The following is a 22,985-nucleotide window of genomic DNA, read 5'->3' as shown; positions in this document are numbered from 1 at the left end:
TACCTCAAAGTACCAGGTGTGGCTCATGAACGCTGCGATGCTGGGGCAGATGAAGTGTCCCACAGGAGTGCAGGTGGCCCCCCCCCAGGCTCGGCAGCAAACCTGGAAGTGGAGCTGAAGTATTTCCAGTCCACTTCCAGGTCCACCAGGGAGGGCGTGGGGAAGCCCCCCCATGCCCCCTCCCGGGTTGGTGATCATCTGTGGGGAGACCCCAAGTTCCCCCCAGCCCCCAGATCCAGGAGGCACCAGTTGCTGAGCTGGGGGCCGCAGGGGGGCACCCCACATGCTTACCGGTGAACCTGGAAGTGGACCAGAAGTGCTTCTGGTCCACTTCTGGGTCTGCTGCCGAGTGCGCTGGGGAGTCCCCCCATACTCCCATGGGACGCTCCATGCGCCCCGGCATTGCGCATTCATGAGCCCCCCTGGTACCTTGAGGTATGTAGAAAAACCATGTAAACATGTATGTCCGAATCACCAAATCTTTCCGAATCTCTCCGAATCAATTCAGAGGGTTCCAATTCGATCCGGGGAGATTAAAGGGTCTTCTGATTTGAATTGGATTTGGAGATTCAGCCACTGAATTGGGCCAAATCTCCACCAAATTGAATCAGGGACTGAAGCTTCACACAGCCCTACTATTTTAATATATTTCTTAGTTTTACAGGTTTGCATTTTGTGTGTGCTCTTGTAGGTTCTGTACCCATGAAAGCAGGACTCAGATTTCACAAGTGGTGCAGTGGTAACAGTGAAAAAGATATTGTAGATGCGAGTCAGGCATTTTTGCCACTGTACCATATTAAAGACAGACATGGAGGTCTCTCCTGTTTGTTCCATAGGGCATATAACTCTATATGCAGTTGTTATGTAGAGCTAAGATAGAGATCTACGAGTTCTCTATAGGGATATTGATATGGACAGGTGCAAGGATATAATTGTGACTAAGCCTTTAAGTTATTAAACAGAACTTTGACATTCCAGATTCAATCACCTAAAAATTACTTTCTTCTTGGAAATGTGGAAGGTAGACAAGATTTGCACTGAGGGAGATCTAAGAACAGCCTCCTTTGTACGTGACAGAATTACTTTAGACAACAGTTCTCATCCACTATTAACCATTTTAGTTCTGGCTATATCTTTCTCCCATCAAGAAGCCAATTACCCTATGATTAAGGGTAGAGTCAATCAAGCAAATGCAACACGGTAAGGTCACATATTCAGAAAGCAAGTTAATTATCTATCTGAACCTCACCCTAAGAAGGTCTGTGCACTACAAGCACCAAAAAGGGAGCCCATCCACACACATAACATGCAAAACTTTTTTTTTTCTTGAAAAGACAGATCAGCATATAGCCTACAGTGAAAATATTGGCACCAAAATGTTTTGGATGTTTATAGGATTGTTATTTATGAAGAAATATAGCATGTTAATTCAGGTTATGGTAAGTAATTAGAGAAACTAGCAAAAAAATTCTGGACCCAATACAGCACTTTATTTAAAATGATGCATAAATTTAAATATGCGAGTAGTCCTCCTGAAGTCAATGGAACTGTTCACATGTTGAAAGTAACACATGCTTTGTTGTTTGAATACTCCTGTCATTTTTCAGCACACACCTATATCCTGATGCCAATTTGGGATCCTATACTAAGTTCTTTCTAAAACCTTAGTAGCTTTTCAAACATAGCCTTTGTTCAGCTACGTTATGTCAAGAGTGAACCATTTAATACAGAACTTGTTCATGGGAAAAATGTTTCGATACTAGAAAAGGCGACAAATACTTGAGAGGCGACCTTGTGGCTGCCTATAAGTTCATCACGGGGGCACAGAAGGGAATTGGTGAGGTTTTATTCACCAAGGCGCCCCCGGGGGTTACAAGAAGCTAGCAGGGAGCAGATTTAGATTGGACGTTAGGAAGAACTTCTTCCCAGTTCGAGTGGCCAAGGCCTGGAACGGGCTCCCAAGGGAGGTGGTGCTCTCCCCTGCCCTGGGGGTCTTCAAGAGGAGGTTAGATAAGCATCTAGATGGTGTCATCTAGACCCAGCACTCTTTCCTGCCTATGCAGGGGGTTGGACTCAACGATCTATTGAGGTCCCTTCCGACCCTAACATCTATGAATCTATGAATCTATGAAAACATTTACAGACAAAGAAATAGGAGCAAAACGGTCTCAGCTGCAGTTTACTGGATGAGTTTTGTTCTCCTGTAGCAGCTAGGCATATTTCTCCCTCTCACTTCAAGTGTCATAATGATTTTGTTCTACGATTCCATAAGATTCCATTGCAACTCCCCTGGGATTACCTGCAGCAATCTTTGTATCTCCTGCGTTACCATGCTGGGTGTGCTTTAACTGACGGATACAAGTTAAGTCAACAGGTTAGCATGAATAGATCTTCCACCGCTGTGTTACCTTGGAAATCTAGTATCCCATAGCTGTAGACATAACAGCATTTCTTTATACTAATGAACAGCATCTGTATCACATGATACAGCTGAGCCATGGTAGAGTAACTGTTTTAATGGAACTGCAATACTTAAAAATAGTTTAATCTTCTCATCGCTCCTTAAAAACTTTAAGAGACTCTGAAAATGAGACAACGTGCAGGAATTACACCACGTTACATACACCTGAACACATACAGTACCTAGGCCAAAGTGGAAAGTTATATCATAAAATAAATACAAAAGAATCATTTGTGTCACTGAGGCTCCTTTTCAGGGCCTAGAGTTATGTTATCTAGCCCTGTTAAACAATCGGGTAAAAAGGATTCTTTTTCAAGTCAGTATAGAATTGCATTAAAGACTGCAAAAACTATCATACTATTAACTTTACTAGCGAGTCTACACCAGGGGTGGGCCAAATGCAGCCCACAGGCCAGATGCGACCCGCCAGGCCATTCTATCCAGCCCATGGGGCCCCTAAAAATATAGAAAATTAATATTTATCTGCCCGCGGCTGCCAGTCATGAGGCCCTCAATGGCTTGCCAAAACTGAGTAAGCGGCCCTCCGCCCAAAATAATTGCCTGCCCCTGGTCTAAACCTATCTGCACCCCTGGAATATTTACTGTAAGTAGGTTACACTTGTAAATCATATGGATTTTTGTCCTTTTCTTTTATAGATATGTTTATGAACGAGGTGTTACTTACTTGTAACTATTGTTTTATCTGAATCCTGCCTAGAGGCAGTCACACTTACAGGATTTCCTGCCTCTAGTTCCAAGCACCAATCCCTATAATACAGTTGTGTCCATAGCCCGCTACAGATTACAGAAGCATTCTCATGTCATCATCATTAGCAGGGACTGCCTGAGTTCCTGTTCCCTCACCCGCAGGGTCCTGAAATACAAAGAACTCTGAGAGGCAATGGGAAGATGGGCTGGTTATATGAATACAGAAGCAATTCCTGAAAAGCTGTAGTCACTAGTACATAAACTTTTCTTGTCCTCTTTCAGGGAGCCTGCATCAGGCAGTGCCCCCTTCAGAACACAGTGGGCAAGGAGTGAGAAGCACAAAGGGTGCATCCAGATGAGCACACACTTGCATTTCCCCAGGGACAAACAGCAGTGGCAAATAGTTGTGCTGCTGCTACCTGTCCCCAGGGAACGCCCCTGCATGTGTGCTCTGGCATGTGGCAAATTGCCCCAGGTGGGGTACAGAGGCTGACCCAGCTCCTGGGTGGCCCCAGAAGCTTTACCTGGGGTCCTGGGGGCCTCCCAAGGCTGTAGCAGCGGTGATCTGGGTGCACAGAGCCTGGCCGGCAGCTGGAGCATGGCTCTGGCTGGCCAGACTCCAGTTTTGGGCAGTGCATGCTGCTCCGTGTGCGCCGCCATGCTTTTGTTTGCAGTTTTTTAGATACCAGGATTTCCTGGTATCTAATTTTGCTACTGTGCTGCAAATATGCAGCGCAGCAAATGGATCCATGGGTGCCATATGCGTTTTGTGTCACCACAAATCGCACGTTCCCGCTCACGTGGATGTGGCCAAAGAGACTGTGACAACACACATCAGAGTATGACGCCAAGTCCAAGAAACAAGCCTTAATGGACATAAGAAAGAACCCCGTCTTGCTGCTTTGTAAATCTCTACGTTAAGAACTGGTCTCAGATAAACTACACAGGCAGTTGTGGTCTTAGTGGAGTATGTTTTTAAACCAAGATGTATTAATTTTCTGGTTAGAGTATAACAATGCTCAATACATGTCTTAATACAGCGATAAAGAGTCTGTTTTCTGGTTCATTGCCCCTTACACAATTTCCCATGGGCAACAAGTTAAATCTGTTAGATTTTCTGAAGGGCTTCATCATGTCCAAATAAATAGCACAAGCTCCCTTTATAGCTAAGTAAAGAGGATTCCTCTGAGCAAATTCAAAATCTGGGGAAGAACATAGAGAAGCCGATGCACTATGACAGATTAAAATTTGTGACCATCTTAGGCATAGAAGTGAGGTTTTGAAATGGCTGAATCCTTCTATACTACCGTATGGGATGAAAAAGGCCCTTTTGACAACCAGGTGTTTTAAAGCAGTTTAGACAGGACCACAAAAAGTGGACTTTTAACACTGTAAAAACTAGGTTCAAGCGTCAGGTTGAAGAGGCTCCTCTGATAGTACCAAAAGAGTTAGTTTTTTCCTTTAATCATCCTAAAAAAAATTGGGATGAAAGAATAAAGTCTTGTCTCCAACAACACCATGCCAGCCAGAAATAGCCGCTAAGGGTTAAACCCCATTTCAATTGATGTGCCTAAATGCCACTTACTTATCCCCATAACTGCAGGTTGTGTCACTTATGTAGAGTTTGGGATTCTGTTTCTGCCTGACAAACCGAAGTACACCTGGGCAGCACAGCAAGGGCTCTCCTATATTTCAGCCAGTGTCCTAGTGGTGAGGGCACTTGCCAAGGGAACAGAGGATGTATGTTCACTTGGAGGGAGTTTCATAGTGAAGTACTCTAGCCAGCAGGCCACAGGCAAGGCATTGCCCAGAGCACTCTTCAGCCCTCATCTTAAAAGCTGACCCATTGCTCCTTATACCTACTATTAACTGAATAAAGCTTTTGCTGTACTGGGAGCAGAAGCACAAGCTAGAGCATTGCCCCATCTCATGGAGACATCTTCCCTCTGCCTTGCTTGCCTCCCCTCAGTCCCACTTATCTTTATCCCTGGTTGCCCGATGGGTCAGCTAAAAATTGTCTTGGGTCTGAAGGAACATTTAAGATGATGCTTTTTGAGTTCAAGTATTTTTAACACTTCTGATTTTTTTAAAATAAAGGAAATGTTAAGAAAAAAAGTAATTCTGAACAGAAAAATGGAAACATTCATTTAAAAAATGTCAAAAGAAAATATTTCAGCTTTTTTTTTTTTTAAACTGTGAGTAAAGCTGCCAGCAATTTGCAAAACATTCTGGTGTTGCCAAATCACCATTTTTGCCTGGAAAAAGTTGTGCTGAAAAAGTTTGCCCAGATCTCCTGCAGAGTGTATCTGCTTGCATATTCTCCTCTCCTGGCTAAGGAAAATATAGTGCAGTTGTTTAAGTTCAAAGATACAGAGTAGTGTAAGTAAAGACACTGGAGTCTGGTCTTTAGTAATGAAAGAGGGAAGAGACCAATCAACAGGAAGAGTTATGCAAATAGAGTAGATAAAGTTTTCTACCCAGTACCATACCCAGACTCCTGGCGGTCCCAGGCAAGCTTTTAGTATCGGGCCCTCCTTCGCCAGAGATAATGATAAGAATAATTGGACAACAGGAAAAAATTACCATTTTCGGGGCGCCCACCCAGTTCACCCAAGCCTGTGTCCGGATTTGACTTTACCCAAGGGACTTCGATGACTTGAGGCCTCAAGTCACAAATCATCAGCAAAGATATACGTAAAGCAATGAATTATGTCACAAGAACAATCAAATATAAATAATTTCTACAGTGTATTTATACAAGAGACTTCAAAAAGGATGAAATATTCTGTTTGTCATAAACAGGGAAAACATACATGCACACACCTTTTTGGACATAGATTGCTACCAAAATCAACAGTGCCTGGCTTCTGTTGGGTGTGATAATTCAAGAATGGCAATTACAGTCCAGATTGTGAAACCCTAAGGACTCATGCTGAAATCAAGGATTTTGGCACAGGTTACCTTCGTACAGTTTAGTGCTTCTCTTTTAGACTTGATATCTTACCAAATAGAGCCATCTGTGTTCCCTCTGGGAAAGGTTCAACCATTCTGTTTCCATTGACGTGGTGTTTAGCTAGAAGAAAAGAAAAAGAAGGGTCTAAGCACAATAGAATATCTAATTGCCATGGAAACACAAATAGTCTTGTTAAAATAACTTTAGGAGATCCTGAATTCTTAGTAATCAAGATTCTGTGGCACAACCCTTTGGACCAGGTCACTTTTTGCATATTCACCCGCAGGGGAAAATAGAGCAATTCACTTTCATTAACACCGACGTATCCCATTTGAACACCTGTGTCACTCCACTGACCTCTGTGATTTGACAGTCTCACAGTCTGCTTCAGAGCCCTACACCTCCCAAGGACGTCGACTGAAGAAGCACTTCAGTTTCATATTTAGGGCAACGTGTCTATTTCTAAACTGACGCATATGGACAGCCCCATATACACAGGAATATAATAATAATCCCAACCAGGAATGAAGCATTCTTGAGAGGCATGTCCTTGCATACACAGACAAAGCAGGGAAAATACCATCTTATATAGTTGGTTTGACTGTTCCTGTTGAATTACAAGCCATTTTTGGCATGATCACGCATGTGAATTGTGACTTTTTCCACCCTAGCAAACAGGTAGCTAAATTGAAAGATCATGCATCATATTCTAATGTCACATTTACGCAGCAGGGACCATTTCAATAACAAAGATATATAGCTTCTTCTATTTTAACTTTACGGGTTGCCTATACCTCACTGTTTTAAGATTTTAGAAGTATTGCTATAAGTGGAATTCATGCAATGCATCTGATTTGAACGCTACTTCAATTTTCTAAAACTTAACCCAGGGGTCTCACATTTGTGTGCCAGGATGGCCGTGCTGGGCTGAAAACAGCTACAGTTCCAAAACATATTCTGTAGCATTGTCATAGCAGTCCTTCAATTTAATGGTGACTTCCACCACGGCTCATTATTGGGTCTTGAGGTGATTTAAGAGTCCAATCCTTGAGCCACACATCCATCTGCACAAGTTGCAGGTCTTTCTGCAGGGAAGAGTAGGCTGCAGGCTGGGATTCCTCTCCTTTCCTTCCTCCACGCTATCTTCTCTGCTTTGAGGGCAAGACACTTTACCTAAAAATGGGCTGCTGATTGGTTGAGGTTGCAGTGCCATTGAGGTCAGTTGGCAGGTAGCTCCTCCCAAATCTTGATGTCAGCATCCATTTTCTTGAGATATGCCTTCACTGTGTTCTTGTAGTAGTTCCTCTAGCCATGGCAAGATCTCAGGCCATTATGAAGATGGGAATAGAGCACTTGTTTTGAGAGTTGAGAGTCAAACATCTGCACACAATGTCCCATCCAGCAACATTGGTGCTTGAGATTCACTAACTCAATGCTGGTAACACAAGGATGCTGGAATTTGTGCAGTGATCTTCCCAAAAGATTTTCCAGTGATCTGCCAGTGCTTACAGTGAGGGTGTCTCCAGGTCATCTTGTATTTGTCACTGTGTCAGAAGATGTGATGACAAGGGAGTGCTCTGTGTGTATGCTCAGAAACTTACCACTGGAGTTGGCTTTTCATACTCTTTTCTTCCCAATGGTGCCATTCCAGAGCTCCAGGTCATATCCAACTCTGGCGCTGAAGTCATGACAGAAAATGAACTTGTCCACGTTGCAAGTATTAGTCAGAACCTGATCAAGGTTGGAGTAGTACCGTTCTTTGACGTCAACATCATCAACATTAAGCCTTGGAGCGCACATAGTGATGACAGTGGCATACTGGTTGTTGCTGAGCTTAAGACAGTGGGTCATAAGATGTTCGTTAATGCCCGCAGACAACTCCGTAAGTTGACTGAGAGCTGATTCTTGATGGCAAAGGTGATGCCGTGACTGTGATGATGAGTTGGGTAATGTTAGGGGGTTGTTTGAGGGGGGGATATTTATCTCAAGATCTGATCTTTATGACATTTTTGGTCATATTTTATTTCCTATTTCTAGCTACACAGCTCTGCTTGGCTTTTGAGCATGTTTTAAAGGTTCTGCTATGGCTTTATGTGTTCTGCGGGGTGAACAGGATCACCCTGGTAGCCATAGGCTCATAGGAAAGTAGAGCTGGAAGGGACCGCATGAGCCATCTGCTCAAGGCAGAATCATCCATGACTAAACCATCCCAGCCAAGTGTCTGTCCAAACTGTTCTTGAACATTTCCAAGAATGGCAATTCCACAAGTTCTCTAGGAAGCCTGTCCCAATGCTTGACCACCATCATAGCCAAAAAGGTCTTCCTACTATCCATCCTAAGTTTCCCCTGCTGCAGCTTCAGGCCATTGCTCCTAGTCCTGTTCCCTATAGCCACAGAAAAAAAGCCCATCTCCATTCTCTCTGTAAGCGTCCTTCAGTTATCCCACCCCCACCCCCCTCAGTCTTCTCTTCTTCAGACTGAATAGCTCTAGTTCTTTCAGCCTTTCCTCTTGCTTGTTTCCCAGGCCTCTAAATCTTGCTTCCCAGGCCCCTAATCATTTTTGTCACACTGTGCTGGACCCTCTCCTATCTATCCACATCCTTCTTGAAGTGTGTGATCCAAAACTGAAAACAGTGATCCAGGTGAGGCCAAATAAAGTGGGAGTATCATTTCCCTGGGTTTGTAGATGACACTCGTATTAATACAATCTATTATGCCTGTGACATCTTTTGCAACAAGAGCACACTGAAGCCTAGTCAGTCATTCTCCAGTCTGTATTTGTGCATGAGATTATTCTATCCCAAACGCAGGACTTGGCTCTCATCTTTGTTGAATCTCATCTCATTGACTGTGGACCATTTTTCCAGTCTATTCAGGTCATTCTGATTCTGGCTCTGCCCTCCAGAGTGTCTGCAACTCCACCCAACTTGGTACTGTCCACACATTTCCAAAGTATGCACTCAATCCAATGTATGACTTGCTCTTAGTGAATCCATGCCAGTTCTTCCTGATAACCTTGTTCTCCCCTAGGGGCTTCACAATAGAGTCCTTGATGACCGCTCCATGAACTTTCCGGCAAGGTCAGGCTGCCTGGTCTGTAATTCCCTGGATCCTCCTCCTGCACTTTCATAATGATGGGTACTACATTTACCTTTTTCTAATCATCTGAGGCCTCACCCAACCTCCAGGAGTCCTGAAAGAGGATAGCCAATGGCTCTGAAACTACCTCAGCCAATTCCTTCAGTACCCTTGGGTGTATCCCATCTTGCCCTGCTGACTTGAAAGCATCAATCTTCTCTAAGTAATCCCTAACCTGTTCTTCCTCTACTCTAAGTTCTTTGTCCTCTTCCCCATCTTTGCTGCCAGCTGCACTCATCCTGTGATAACCAGCCCTATTTGTGAAGACTGAAGTGAAAAAGGCATTAGAAGGCTTCTCTGCATCATCCATAACGAGATCTCTGCATAATCCATTAACAGATTGCCTTCTGCATTCCATAAGGGACCTATGGTTTCTCTGGTCTTCTTACTTCTGACAAACTTGTAAAATTGCTTGTTATTGCCTTTTTTGTTCCTTGCCAGTTGCATTTCATGTAACTGTATGTAAGCCTCTGAAAGTGAGGCTGAAGAAAAGGCACACAACATTCTTTCGGTAAATGTGATATCTTTTATTAGATCAACTAAATAATTGGAAAAAATTGTTGTTTGCAAGCTTTTGAGCACAAACACCCTTCTTCAGGCACAGGGAGAGTCTGCTAGTCTTTTGTGTTCTCCATGGTGGAATAGAAGCCAAGATGCAAAATGCAGGTCTGTGAAAATGCAAATGTGTGGCAGTGAGGACCAGAGGCAATGGGAGACAATAGGTGTAAGACAAGTAGGTGAGAACGTTGATCTGGTGATAGGCTGGTAAAACATAGAGAGGTTACCTGGAGTTATCAGATGGCAGGCATGCTATAATGTGCCATAAATCCAATGTCTATATTTGGTCCATGGTTTTTTGTATCCAGTAGATTAATGAAGTGAAGTTCACAGGCTCATCTACGAAAGGTGTTTTATAAAGTTCACTTTGAGGATTAGAACTGAGAGATTGGAGAAATTGTGAGAAATGTGCACCCACAGGCAATTCAGTGTTGGTGTCTGTCTTTGACAGATTTTCGGTGTGCGTTCATACTGGTACGCAGTTGTTGTTTAGTTTCTCCTACATAGTTTCTATCAGGGCATTTAGCGCACAGGATGAGATGTATCACATTTCTGGAGATGCAGACGTAAGATCCAGGAATGGTGCTGGTTCTGTTGTGAGGTGTAGTTATTGTGGGAGTGGTGGAGATGTGTTGGCAGGTTTTACATTTCTTGTCATGGTATAGCTTGGATCCATTCAGTGAGTTTTGGGCCACAGGAAGTTTGTTTTTGGTGATGAGGTTGATGAGGTTCAATTCTTGTTTAAAGGCAAGGATGGGTTGTTCTGGAAGGATCTCTTTAAGAATTGGGTCTTCTAGTATGGGTTGCAATTGTTTGAGGATTTCCCATATAGGTTCCAGGGAAGGATGGTATATCATAATTAATGGTGTGCAATTCATGGGGATTTTCTTTTTGTACTGCAGCAGTTCTTCACATGGTATCCAGCTGGCTCTTTCAAAAGTGGGATCTCTCTCTCTGGAGGAGTGTCCTTGTTGGATGAAAGCCCTTTGAGATTTGCAAGATGACAATCACGGGTGTTCTCCTTAGTGCAAATTCGGTGGTACTGGAGGGCTTGGCTGTATATTACAGCTTTCTTGGTGTGTTGAGGGTGATTGCTGGTTCTGTGTAGATATGTATGCTGGTCCATAGGTTTCTCATACACAGTGGTCTGTATTTTATCATTCTGGATATTGATCATAGTGTCTAAAAAGGAAATGTTGGTGCTGGAGTATTCAAGAGAGAGTCTGATAGAAGGATGATGATTATTGAATTTGTGATGGAAATCAATCAGAGATTGCAGGTTTTAGGTCCAAATGATAGAGATGATACCTATATATCTTAGGTATAGGATAGGTTTGATGGTGCAGTTCTTGAGGAATTCTTCCAGGTGGGCCATAAAAAGGTTGTTATATTCTGGGGCTAGTTTGGCGCCCATTGCAGTGCCCATGGCCTGGAGGAAGTGTTGCTTATTGAACGTGAAGTTGTTGTGTGTGAGGATGAAGTGCATAAGTTCAATAATATCCTTAAGTCTGTAGTCTAAGTTGTAATCTTGCTCTTGTAGATATGTAAGGCAGGTTTGGATGCCAACCTGGTGTGGGATGTTGGTATACAAGCTGGCAACATCTACAGTGGCTAGGAGGGTATTGCTGGGGACGTGGTCTATGTTTTTAAGTTTTTGTAGAAAGTCCTTTGTATCTTGAACAAAACTTGCTCTTTGGGTGACAAGAGGTTTTAGGATAGATTCGATGAAACCTGATATTTCCTCAGTTAGGCATAGTTGGATATCATGGGTCTGCTTCTGTTCCCATGTTTGCAGATTTTAGGGAGCATGTAAAAAGTCCTTGGATTGCATAATACGGGGATCAAGTTCTGTAGTTTTTCTTGTAGTTCAGATGGAAATGATTTAATGGTGGTTTTGAGTTTTAAGGTGAAAAGAGGAGTTGGAACTTCCTCCATTTTTTCATAGCAGGCGGTGTCAGATAGCTGTCTGGTGGCTTCTTTTATGTAGTCTTCATGGTTAAAGATGACTATAGGTCTTCTTTTATCTGCTGGTTTGGTGCCTGGATCTCAGCGATTTGACGGCCCTTCTCTCTGAGAGGGAGAGGCTGTTATGGTGGTGTTTGTTGGATTATTTCATTGTTCATTCTCTGCCTGAAGCAGCCAATATAGATTGAAGAAAAAGCAATACTAGTGAGGATGGGATGACCTTCCCATCCTTTGGTCCAATAACTTATGGGTAGGGTATCTCCCCAGGAGCAGAAAACTCCCATTCTAGGCACAGCCCCCCGGAGATGATTTGAACCTATAAAATGAAACATAAAGGATCGAATGCCAGAAAATTCCTTGTGGATATTTCTTTCTGGATATCAACACCTGGTCATATACTTATGAGAGAGTTATTGCTAATGGCAATAGAAATAGATAAAGAAGCATGAACCCAAGATACAGCTTTCCATTTGGTAACCACTTTTCAGAGTGGAGTCCCATAGGACCTTGTCATATTGATTATTATGCTTTATATAGTGAAAAACCTAACTGTGAGCAAACCAAGTTGAACCAGGGATAGTGTATTGATTTATGAATTCTTTACAAGGAACATTTTCCATTAGCAGTCAGGTGTATCACAGAAGTAATCCCAGTTTGGGTCACACATATACAGACATGGAAGAGAAAAGTCAGGCAATTGGAGGGTGAGAACCTATTAAATGAATTGTTATTTTAAAAGACTGAAAGCCCTGTGCCCTGTGCAAGTAAGAGCTGTTCTAAGGTGAGGTGACGTAGGCATTCATGGGACGAAAGGTAACACCTCTATGGTCAAAGTTCCTAAAAATTGAACCTCTCTAGTTAATGGTTTTTATAATCAAAGTAATCTCCTAAGTCTGAGGGAAATGAACCAAAAAAACAGATCCAAATCAACTAACTCTACACCATCCTTGATATCTGCAACAATTAAAAGAGTAAATGAAACACATGCTGTGTGCAGTGGTTATCATTTCAAATAGCAGGTTGGCTCTAAACCTTTCCTTTAAAAGGTGGGCAGTACTCGTCTGAAAAGAATGGTTCCTGAGTGGGAGAATCACTCTTCCCTTCTATTTGAAATATCCTAGAGAATAATACAATTAGCTTTCCTTCTTGCGGACATTGTGTTTTAAAGGTTTCCGACGTCACCTGACCCTCCTGGAGATATAGCGCAGAATAAACATTTTGAGTGTGGGTTTTCAAAGAAAGTAATTTCCATTGTCTAGAAAGAAAGAAGTAAGCTTTACGCTCCGGGCACTCAGAGATAATAAGACTTGAACAATAACAAGGCAATTCAAAGAACAGTAACACTTCTCTGCACTAAAAAGTTTTTCTTGCCAGAAATTAAATTTTAGCGTGTCCAAGGCCACCTCAGATACGAACTGAATATGCATGAACAGAGCCATAGTGAGAGTCCTTATCTACTGCTCTACCATGCCTCGTTCTTACTTTGCCCTGTGTGAAATAGTGAAAAAGGAACAACTTGTAGCTCAGACTGAACTGGACTGAAGAGCTTAAGGCTGGAGTGATCATATGTCCCAGACTGGCCAAGACAGTCCTGGATTTTGGAAGCCAGGCAAAAATTAAAATAAGCATCCCAGGCACAAGCTGTGAAATAGGAAGCCCTAGCAGACAGCAAAATTGCCCTAATAGGTTACCTTGATTAGTAGAATGACTATTAAAAAGGGGATTGTTAACACCTGTGAAATGGGCCATTACGGGGCCATCGACTCTTTAGCTGCCTGAATAGTAATACTAGTTGTGACCCACCCCGCCTCTGCCTGCAGTAGCTGGGGGGAAGAGGCGGAGGAGCGAGGAAGACAACAGGGTCCCGGATTTCACATTGTACCATATGGTCACCCTATTTAAGGGGGACATAGGTCTCCACATCTCATTGCTATTATCAATTCCCTATTAAGTATAAAAGAATAATATTAAGGAGACATCGTTAACTTAAAAACAGACTTTTTGAAGTGAATTCTTAAAAGATACTTTTATCTAAAAACTTGTTACTTGTTTTGCTGCAGGTAATACTGGGAATTCCTCGAATAAAAGAGATGGGAGCGAAAGAAAAAAATGCCTTGTTTTTTCATTTGTTGATTCTGCACCCTGCGCAGTGTTTTGGGTTTCCCCTTTCATAGATTTCCCCGCATGGTAAGTCACTCGTTTTCGCGTGTTTTGGTTAACCGAGAGAGGAAGCTTCATTTTGTTTCAAAGGAAAATGCAGGTTGGTAAGCAGAGGTGGGAAAGCGGAGCACCAGCCCCAAGCACCGACTGGGATGGGGCGTAAGGGCTAGCTCTGTTTGTCCAGCCACCATATCATTTCCCAGTTAAACCTCTGGGAAAATGCGACTGTAAAAGGGAAAAAAAAAAATTCAGTGGGAGGAATAACATTGTCTTTCCTTTCCTTTCTTGTTCTTGTTCTCAATATTCCTTCCAACGAAAGGTTGATTCAAAACCGTATGGCCAAAAAGGGGTGGACTTGTGGCTCACGCAGGCCAGTTCTGCTCTGCTGCTGAGACAGGAGCAGAGAATCTTTTGCTACAAAACTTCTGTTAACCAAACCACGTACGGTCTGTGTAGCGATGCATCTAACAGGAGACTGAGGGAGCAGGGAATTGGGAGACAGCCCCTCATTTCGCCCAGTTATAGTCAGACAAAGGATCTGCAGAAGCTTGCCTACAGCACCACAATAAAATGTGTTATTTTAGTGCTTCTCATTCATGTATGCCTGCATTTAGTGAACCCGGTGATCACGACATGGTGTCAGGAGTGGCAAATGAGAAAGAATTTGACAAAATTTGAGCTCCAAATTGAACCAGAAGTTGAAAACTGAGAGCAAGTGGAGCAACACAGTCACATGGAAGGATAAAAGCCTCTAAATGAGCTGCTTGCAGAGTTATGTAAAAGGACCATTAGTCATGGAAGTTTTGCAACCTCTATCTGCCCTTCTTATGTCAGGCATTGCAGCAGAAAACAGGAGTTCAGACAAAGATCTAAGTGGTACCTGACAGCCCCAGGGGCAGAAAAGAAAAATCACAAAGTCACATCCCTAAACCTCTTGCATGATGTGTGGGAGGAAGCGCTGGCTGTTTATAACACCTTTACCTTGGAAAAAGGTCAAAATATAAAATTAAGTAAAATACTGTCCAAATCTGAGTAGTGCTGCATGCCAAAAAAAGATAAGACTCTTAAAAGACACAAATGGTTTATGTGCAGACAAGAGGAGAAAGTATAGATGGGTATGTACCAAATTAACGGGACTGAGTAAGGCCTGTGCTTTTGGGAACTTGACAGTGTCTCATTGGAGAGACGATTCTTTGTGGCATTGCAGACACTGCATTACAAGAAAGGCCGTTGATGGAGGGATGCTCGAAAAAGGTTATCCAAAATGTGCAATGTGCAGGGCAGCAGAAACTGTGAAGGCTCAGGCTGCAGATCCAAAAGGAATAGTCCCTGCAGTTGGCATGAAAGATTGTGGCCAGAAGAAGCCAGCTTACAGGTGGGCTTTTCCACTGGCAAAGAGACTACGGGAGGGAGAGTAAACAGCCACTTGTGCTGCAAGTGTGGAAGGCCCCATGGCCCTAAACATTGGTGCTGCGTGGCAGTGCACCACCTGTAAAACGGCCCGCCACCCCCTCGCCGCCGACACCACTGGCAGCGTCTGCGGGCAGTTCACGATCGATGCTGCCCCCCACCGATATTGCTGGCAATGTCTGCAAGTGGTCACCGACCACTGGTCGGCGCTCGCCACCACCACCCCCCGCCCTCCGGCCACTGACAGCATTGCAACTGCTTGCAGCAGTTCCCCACGTGCCTCCACCCCACTCCCACCGCCGGCAGTGCCATCGCCACCTGCAGCAGCTCGCCGTGCCCCACACCCAGCCTCCGGGGGCACACAGCACTCATGGCCCTAAATGGTGTGCTGCATTTGCAGCGCTCTGTTTTAACTTCAACAAGAGGACCCATTTTGCTAGGTGCTGCAGATCCCAAGCACAAAAGCCTCAAGTGCCTACAGCTGAAACCATATCAGAAAAATTGTATACAGATATGATAGGATCAAGCAAAATCACTGAGAGGAACTGGATTTTGCCAGTGGAAGTACAAGGAACAATATGCAAGATGCAGGTCTGTGAAAATACAAATGTGTGGCAGTGAGGATTTAATTTAAACTGGATGCTGGAGCTCAGGCTAATATTTTACCAGACCGTAAATATAGAAAATTAAAATTAAAACCCAAAGTGAGTACAACAAACATCAAAATACCTAGCCATTCAGGAACAAATATGCCAGTGAGAGGGAGATGTACTGTTAGCATCCAATATAAAAATAGAGTATATAGACTCCTATGCATTGTGGTACCTAAGGAGGTGACACCAATTTTGCATTTGGCAGCTTGGAGAAATCAGATCTAGTTAAGTGCATGCTTGCAGTACAAAAAGACACAATAGTCATGCCTTCTGATGATCCCCTTGGCCATCAAGGCCCAAATCTGGACAGTTTGCTGAGGAAGAAATTAATTGTTCCAGAACACAAGAAGCAACCATGTCTTTATGGGGAGAAACGTACCTATGACACAAATGCAAATCAGCCTCAGCAGTCTATAGTGACTGAACTTTGTGCTCTGACCCGCCCTGACATTAGGGCAGCTGCCTGCCCTCGGGAATGGGAGAGCTGGAGTCCAGGCAGCCCTGAGCCAGAAGGTGCTTGAACCTATCTCTCCTACTCCCCTGAAAAGTGCCCTGACTGCCAGGCTATACGGGGGAGGCCTTCTTCTTCTCGGTTTGGTAAGATATACATCAAAAGGTAGAGTTGGGTTTGGGCCGGAGTCAGAGACGACCGTAGAGGGGTGCGGGGTCCGGGGCAAATCAGCCTTTAACACTGTGAGGGGCAGGGCCGTGGCCACTCCGCCTGGCTCCCGCCCAGCTCCGCAAGGGCCCCCAAAGCAAGGGGCCCAGGACAGTCGTCCCAATTCCCACCCCACAAAGGACAACCCTGGCCGGTGTCCACTTATACCCTTTCTCCACCTTGCATCTCAACAAATGGAGGGCAGGATTTAACCCACAGATACTAAAAAATATATCAATATTCTTGAATGTTTTGCATTTCACTGTCCATTGTCACTGTCTTCCATGTGTAGATCCCCATCAACGAGTGTCCTTGTGCAAAGCGCCATTGAATCCACTGGAGTTCCACCCATATAGATCCAGCTGGGGACTGGGACTTCAGCGTACTATCTTCTTGGAGGAAAGGAGGCAGCTGACTTCAACTGGCTGCAAAGCATCGCACCGATGGTAGCGTGTCAATACTAAATATTAATAACACTGAAAAAAGTTAGAATACTAAAGATTATTTATAATTACTTCCTTTCTAAGAAGCCTGGGTGGACTGCATTTGCTTTTTAATTCATTTTGAAACTATTTGACTGTACTGCTATTATGCATAAGCCTAGAGAAAAACTAGAGCTCAATTATTCTTTTAAAAAAAACCCAAAAACACTTCCATTAACTGAGATTCCTTAATAAAAGCATTGCCACAAATTTAACAGCACTTACCAGACCAATCAACAAAATATCATGTATATTCATTAGAAAATAATTGTTTTTTTCCTTAAATATTAAAAATCAAAGGGCCACCTAAAACTGTATTTCATCCACTTCCATCCAAGAACTCTTTTGGTACTTTATGTCTAGTCAAATGAAAGTTGCACCAAGAGTGAGATTTACAGTATAGAGGCCTGTGCAAAGCATTATGCATAATTTGAGCTGTCAACATTTAATTTAATGGAGCTCTAGGCTAAGACTTTCAAAAATGACTAATGATGTTGAGTCCTCTGTTTCCAAAGGCTGAAAGGGATTTGACTTTCAGAAAGTGCTGATCACCAACCTTTTGAAAATCAGGGTCTCTCAAGTGTCTCAGTAATGTCAACACCAAGCAGTCACGAGGCAGTATGAAAATCATAAGATTTTTTTTTTTAAAACATTGTCTTTGAGTTCTCTGTATTTGCCTTGTGTTCAAATCCTCAGGTTCAGCAGAATCACCTTTTCAAATTTATCTCAGCAAGCAGGAGAACTAGAAACTATTTTTAAATTAAAATGGAGATGCTCACATAATCAAATTAATCCAGGAGGTAGAGTTTTAAAAAAACCCAGCATATTATAGCACTTGCGATGTATTGGCGTCATCAGTCGGGCACCCAAAAATGAAGGTACCTAAAAATCACCCGTCACTTCAGGAAAGCATCTGTGTCACAGTGTCGCATTATATTAATTTAAGCAGCAGCTACGAGGGACTTAAGCAGTGAATACTGGAAGACAGCAGCCATTTTAAGACTGTGTTCACAGCATGAAAACAATTTAATCAAATTTTGTCTCTAACCTGCAAGTGATATATTCCTTTATTTGAAAACATATTGGCATCCCAAATTTCATATCGGTGTCTGATTGTATATATCTCAGAAAGACTGGAGAACAAATGAATGATGCAGTGGGACTATGGCAGATTCATTGCCATGGTCACGGCTGAGAAAGTTCTGTTGCTTTAGGAAAAAAGAGAATTGCCAGCAGTCTGAAAACTAATGTAGCCACAAATCCATCCTGTAGCAGAAGACAAGTGAACTGCTTTTTGAGAAAGTGAGGTATCCCGGAAGAGCTCCTCATGGCATGATTGGTAACCCACTGCGAAAAACATAGCCTATCAGGCCTGGTCATCCCCTACTGCTATTTCATATAACACTTTTGACTGCTGTGCACCATCAATATACAGTCCGTAACTGAAGGCCAGTGGGTTTCTTTTCAGTCTTGTAAACAAGAAGCTACCCAATCTTAATTTCCAGTGAAAAACTGCAACATTTAGAAAAAAATAAACATGTTTGCTGGTTGAATATCATCTTTTAGCATCTAATGACTAAAATGACTGGGAATGTCAGCAAAGAAGAGCCCTAAGTTAGAGTGAGGACTAAGCAGTAAAAACAGGGCTACTAAATCCTCGGGTATAATTGCAGCGTCAGTGAGTGCATCTACATGTGCAATTAAGGTGGAGCAATAACCTCTGGCACAGTTCACGCCAGAATCAACTGCTCCCAGGCGCAGCATCTACACATGCACCTGGGACTGCGGCACTTTGGGCCGGAGCAAAGCAGCCCCAGGCTGGCAGGAGGCCCAGTGGGTCAGCTCTGGGCTCCAGGTGGCGGCATCGGGCACGAGGGTAACTGGCTGGGGCACAAGGGCAGCCCCTGTACATTAGCAACCTTGTGCCCCAGCCGGCCCCTGTCACCACCTACACGTGCATTTCAGCACGTGGAAGTACTCTGCCCAGAGGTGCCGAGTACGTGGGGGCCCAAAGGCCCTGACCCCCTCGGGAAGAGAGCTAATGCATAAAACTTTCCACATGTGCATCATCTTAGGCCCTCCCTCCTGGCAAAAATAAAAGTCAGCACCTATGACTCCACCATAAGATAGTGTCCCCAACAGTACTATCTTATGGCAGAGTTAATTAATTTACTGCACCCTAACACCGCGCACATATAGATGGTGATGCTTTACTGCGGACTAATTAGTCTGCTCTGCAGTAAAGTGCACGTGTAGATGCACCCAATGACACATGAAAACTGAGGCTGCTTGCAGATGTTAAAAAAAAACAAACCCAAAACAAATGCGCTTTACTGGAAGCAGAAGCACATTACTTCAACCAGCTCCACAACATCTGTGTAGATTGGGCACATCAGCAGGGCTTTTTGATGCTTTTATTTAAAGTTGATTCAATCAGCTATTAGATCAAAGCATCAAAAACACCCCACTAAAGCACCAGATCTATAGAGACGTTGGGAAAGCCGGGTCCAAGTAATGCAATGATGCCTCTTCTGGGCACGTGCTGGGCTCGGCGCAGGAGTGCGCTGACTTCAAAGTAAAGCGCTGTTTGTCTGGGGGGTTTAACACCTGCAAGAAGCCTTAGCGCAAAAGAAGAGAAATTAACCTCCCTTGGCACTGGTTTCTAACCAGATATTTCCTTCGTACTTCATTCATTCAGGAACAAACAAGCCATTGGCATCTTCATCTATTCTGATACTTGTAGCATTAATATAAATGCACTGAACTCACAGACCGAACTTGTGTGTGTAAGAGTGAATTAGTTCAGTGAAAATGCTGAAGGTCTTCAGGCTATGTGGTGTGCTGAATTAAAAGGCAATAACAACTGCATTTTTCATGCTTCAACATATCAGGTTTTCACATTTTCATAAACCAGAACTCCATGAATATCAGTTCTTCAGTTCAGCATACTTATAGGTTGTATGAGGACACTGCAAGTTTTAGAGATGGCTTTAGATAGTTTGGAGCTTTGCTTCCTTAGGCTTTTCCCCTTTAGCCTTAGAAACCATGCCTAAGATTTTCAAAAGCTGGGGGCATTTTTACACGTGCTCCAGGGATGGGGAGCAGCGCTGTAATTAGAGCACCTCCAAAAGCCGCTTTAATTAAAGCGCTGCAGTGTCTCATGTATCAGCATCCCCGCACTTAAAATGGCAGTGGGGGCACTTGAAGTAAAGCTCGTTTGATGAGCTTTAGTTCAAGCACTCCCGCCACCATTTTTAAGTGGGGGATGCTGATACATAGGAGTCAGGAAGCTGCTGGAGCGCAGTAATTACCATGCTCCAGCAGACTCGGTTAATCAAGTCTGCTCCAACGCTGGAATTCCAGCGCGTCGGAGCAGCCTCCGCGTTCATGGATAGCTGCCCTGGGGGCCTAATCTTAGGCTCTTGAATTAAGTACCTGCTTCTCAAAACTCCTGATTTCCCAGCATTGTCTTGGACTTCACTGAGACCTGCAGCTGCCCAGCACTTCTGAAAAGCATGCCACTTGTTCATGCGTCTCAGTGTGGACTTTGAAGCCTGAATTTAGACAAATGTAGGGTATGGACCCACATAACACGTCGACTGGTTTAGATGCAGTTTAAACATGAAGCGGGCAGACATACAAGCCTGTTAAACTGGTTTAAAGCTGGCTTTAACAGTTCAAGAGTGTACCTGGAAAAACCAAGTATTATTTTGAACCTAGGCCAATGTTATATGACTGTGAACTGAGTCGATGTTACATCTGGACCCCAAGTGTTTCATGACACAGGTCCGGTTGATCCTCCAGACATCCCACACTGCATTGCTCCTCACCCCCACACACACTGCTGTAACTTGTCGTTCTGGTTTACAACCAGAACTTTACTGCTCCTGCCCCTTTTTTTTAGTTTGCTGGCACTTTTTCTCAATGAGCTCTCTTGCACTGCTTGTCCAATAACAGCTATCTTTCTGACAACCAGCTGTGTCCTCACGCCGTACTCAACCACAGACTCTCATCATGCCCTCCCAGCTCCTGGGAATCCAAAAATGTGGGTCCAAGCACTCCCGACTCTTGGCCCCCAAGTCAAGCAAAGCACATCGCAGAGTTCAGCCAGGCTACAGAACTTGACCAAACTCCTGTTTAGGAGAGAAGGGAAAGTGGAAAGTGAAAACACCTCCAGTCACAGGTCATCCACCCCCTGGGCCCTCAAAGCATGAGTGCAAGCATACCCCTCCCCTTCCTTTCCCTCCCCACTTGCCCACTGCAAGGCATGCTGGGCTGGGTGCTCACTTCCAACCCTCGTGTTGGAGCTACAGCACTTCAATGCCTAAAAGATGACCATGCTACCTGGACTGCTAGGATGTGTGGACGCCTCTGACCCGTGACACCTCCGACCTGGTTCCCAATCAGGAACTTTTATGAATGTTTAACGGTTATGTGTGTCTACTGCCAGAACCTCCAATTAGGAAAGTACAAGATTAAGCCTACGCCTAATCATTAAAGCACTTAACTTTAGGCATGTTCTTAATTATCTTAATGGGGCATAAGGATGTGATAAAAATTAAGCTGGGTGTTCATCGATGCATTTCAGGAGATGGCCCAATGCATTTAGCCTTGGAAAGCTGATGGGCTTGGCTGATACTAACCGGTTTTGCTTTCAACACTAACAACAGAAACTAGAATATTATTTCTTTTCCTCACTGCATTTTCTCTCTCTCATCTCTCTTAACTGCAAATAATGAATTCAGCCCACCTCATGCCCAGCCCTACTGAAGCTTGCAATCTGATTTGAAAATCAGGTCGTCACAGACACGTTGTTTCTTATTTTGTTCCATCATTCTCAATTGACGTGCTTGATGGATACTTATTAAAGATAGTTATTTGAGTTACTCTGATGTTTTGGTTTTATAGGACCATATCTGCTCATGCTTTTAAGCAACAGTAGGAAAGTTTTCAAATACCCACTGCCGCTTCCGCCATTATGCTCAATATATTTCCTTAATGGAGCTTTCAGTTCCCCATTTAGATATCTGATAAAAAATGTGTCAAATTATGTCATATATGAAAACTGTTTACACCGTATAATACAGACCTGATTTTTTAAAATGCTGAGATGTAAATATTTGCATTATTGTCACCAATAAACAATTCACAAACTTAACAATTCACAGAAGACTTGGAAAGTCACAATATCTCCTCTAAAGAATTTACCAGCACTAAAATTCACTATTTTGAATGAGTAAGGAGGATCAGGATTGCAATTATAAAACAGCTTTATGATTGTCATTCATTCTAGCACCTTGCATTTTTTAGACTTTCTTTAACAAATCCAGTCAACTCAGTAAAATGCATGCTGGAATACAAAGCATGCACTTATTAAAGTACAGGGCTTTACAGAACTGCTTGCATGAAAGCTTCATTCTAATTGCCAAAGGCCATAAAATCATATAAAACAGACCTAAGAAGATAATTTAGTCCACTCTGCTCCAAGGCACATCTTTCCTGTCTAAACCATCCCAGCCAAGTGTTTGTCCTTAAAAACTTACAATGATGGAGATTCAATAGCCTCTCTAGGTAACTGTTCCAGTGTTTGGATCCCTCCGTAAGCAGAATGATTGTTTTTTTCCTATTATCTAACCAAAATTTCCCTTATTGCAATTTAGGCCCATTATTACTTGCCCTGTACCTTGTGTACGCTGAGGAAAATGCAGCACCAACCTTTTTACCAACGTATTTTGTACTTAAAGTCTGTTATCTAATTACCCTAAATTTCTCTTCCATAGACCAAATAATCAGTTCTTCCAACTTTTTCTCTCAGACATCATCTTTTCTAAATCTCTAT

At 43.3% G+C, this 22,985-nt stretch overlaps 1 protein-coding gene across 4 annotated transcripts in view; it reads right to left on the bottom strand.

The window, feature by feature from the left end:
• Positions 1 to 22,985, bottom strand: part of MSRA (methionine sulfoxide reductase A) — a 461,625-nt gene that overhangs the window by 244,289 nt on the left and 194,351 nt on the right. For all 4 annotated transcript variants that reach the window (XM_059728466.1, XM_059728454.1, XM_059728467.1 and 1 more), the window contains exon 2: positions 6,174 to 6,242. In XM_059728466.1, the coding sequence (XP_059584449.1) occupies positions 6,174 to 6,242 (69 nt within the window). The remainder of the gene's footprint in view (positions 1 to 6,173; positions 6,243 to 22,985) is intronic.

Source organism: Alligator mississippiensis, chromosome 1, assembly GCF_030867095.1.
Source record: "Alligator mississippiensis isolate rAllMis1 chromosome 1, rAllMis1, whole genome shotgun sequence".
NCBI classification, from domain to species: domain Eukaryota; kingdom Metazoa; phylum Chordata; order Crocodylia; family Alligatoridae; genus Alligator; species Alligator mississippiensis.
The sequence above is the reverse complement of the archived record's forward strand: the minus strand, read 5'-3'. Positions and strand labels throughout refer to the sequence as shown.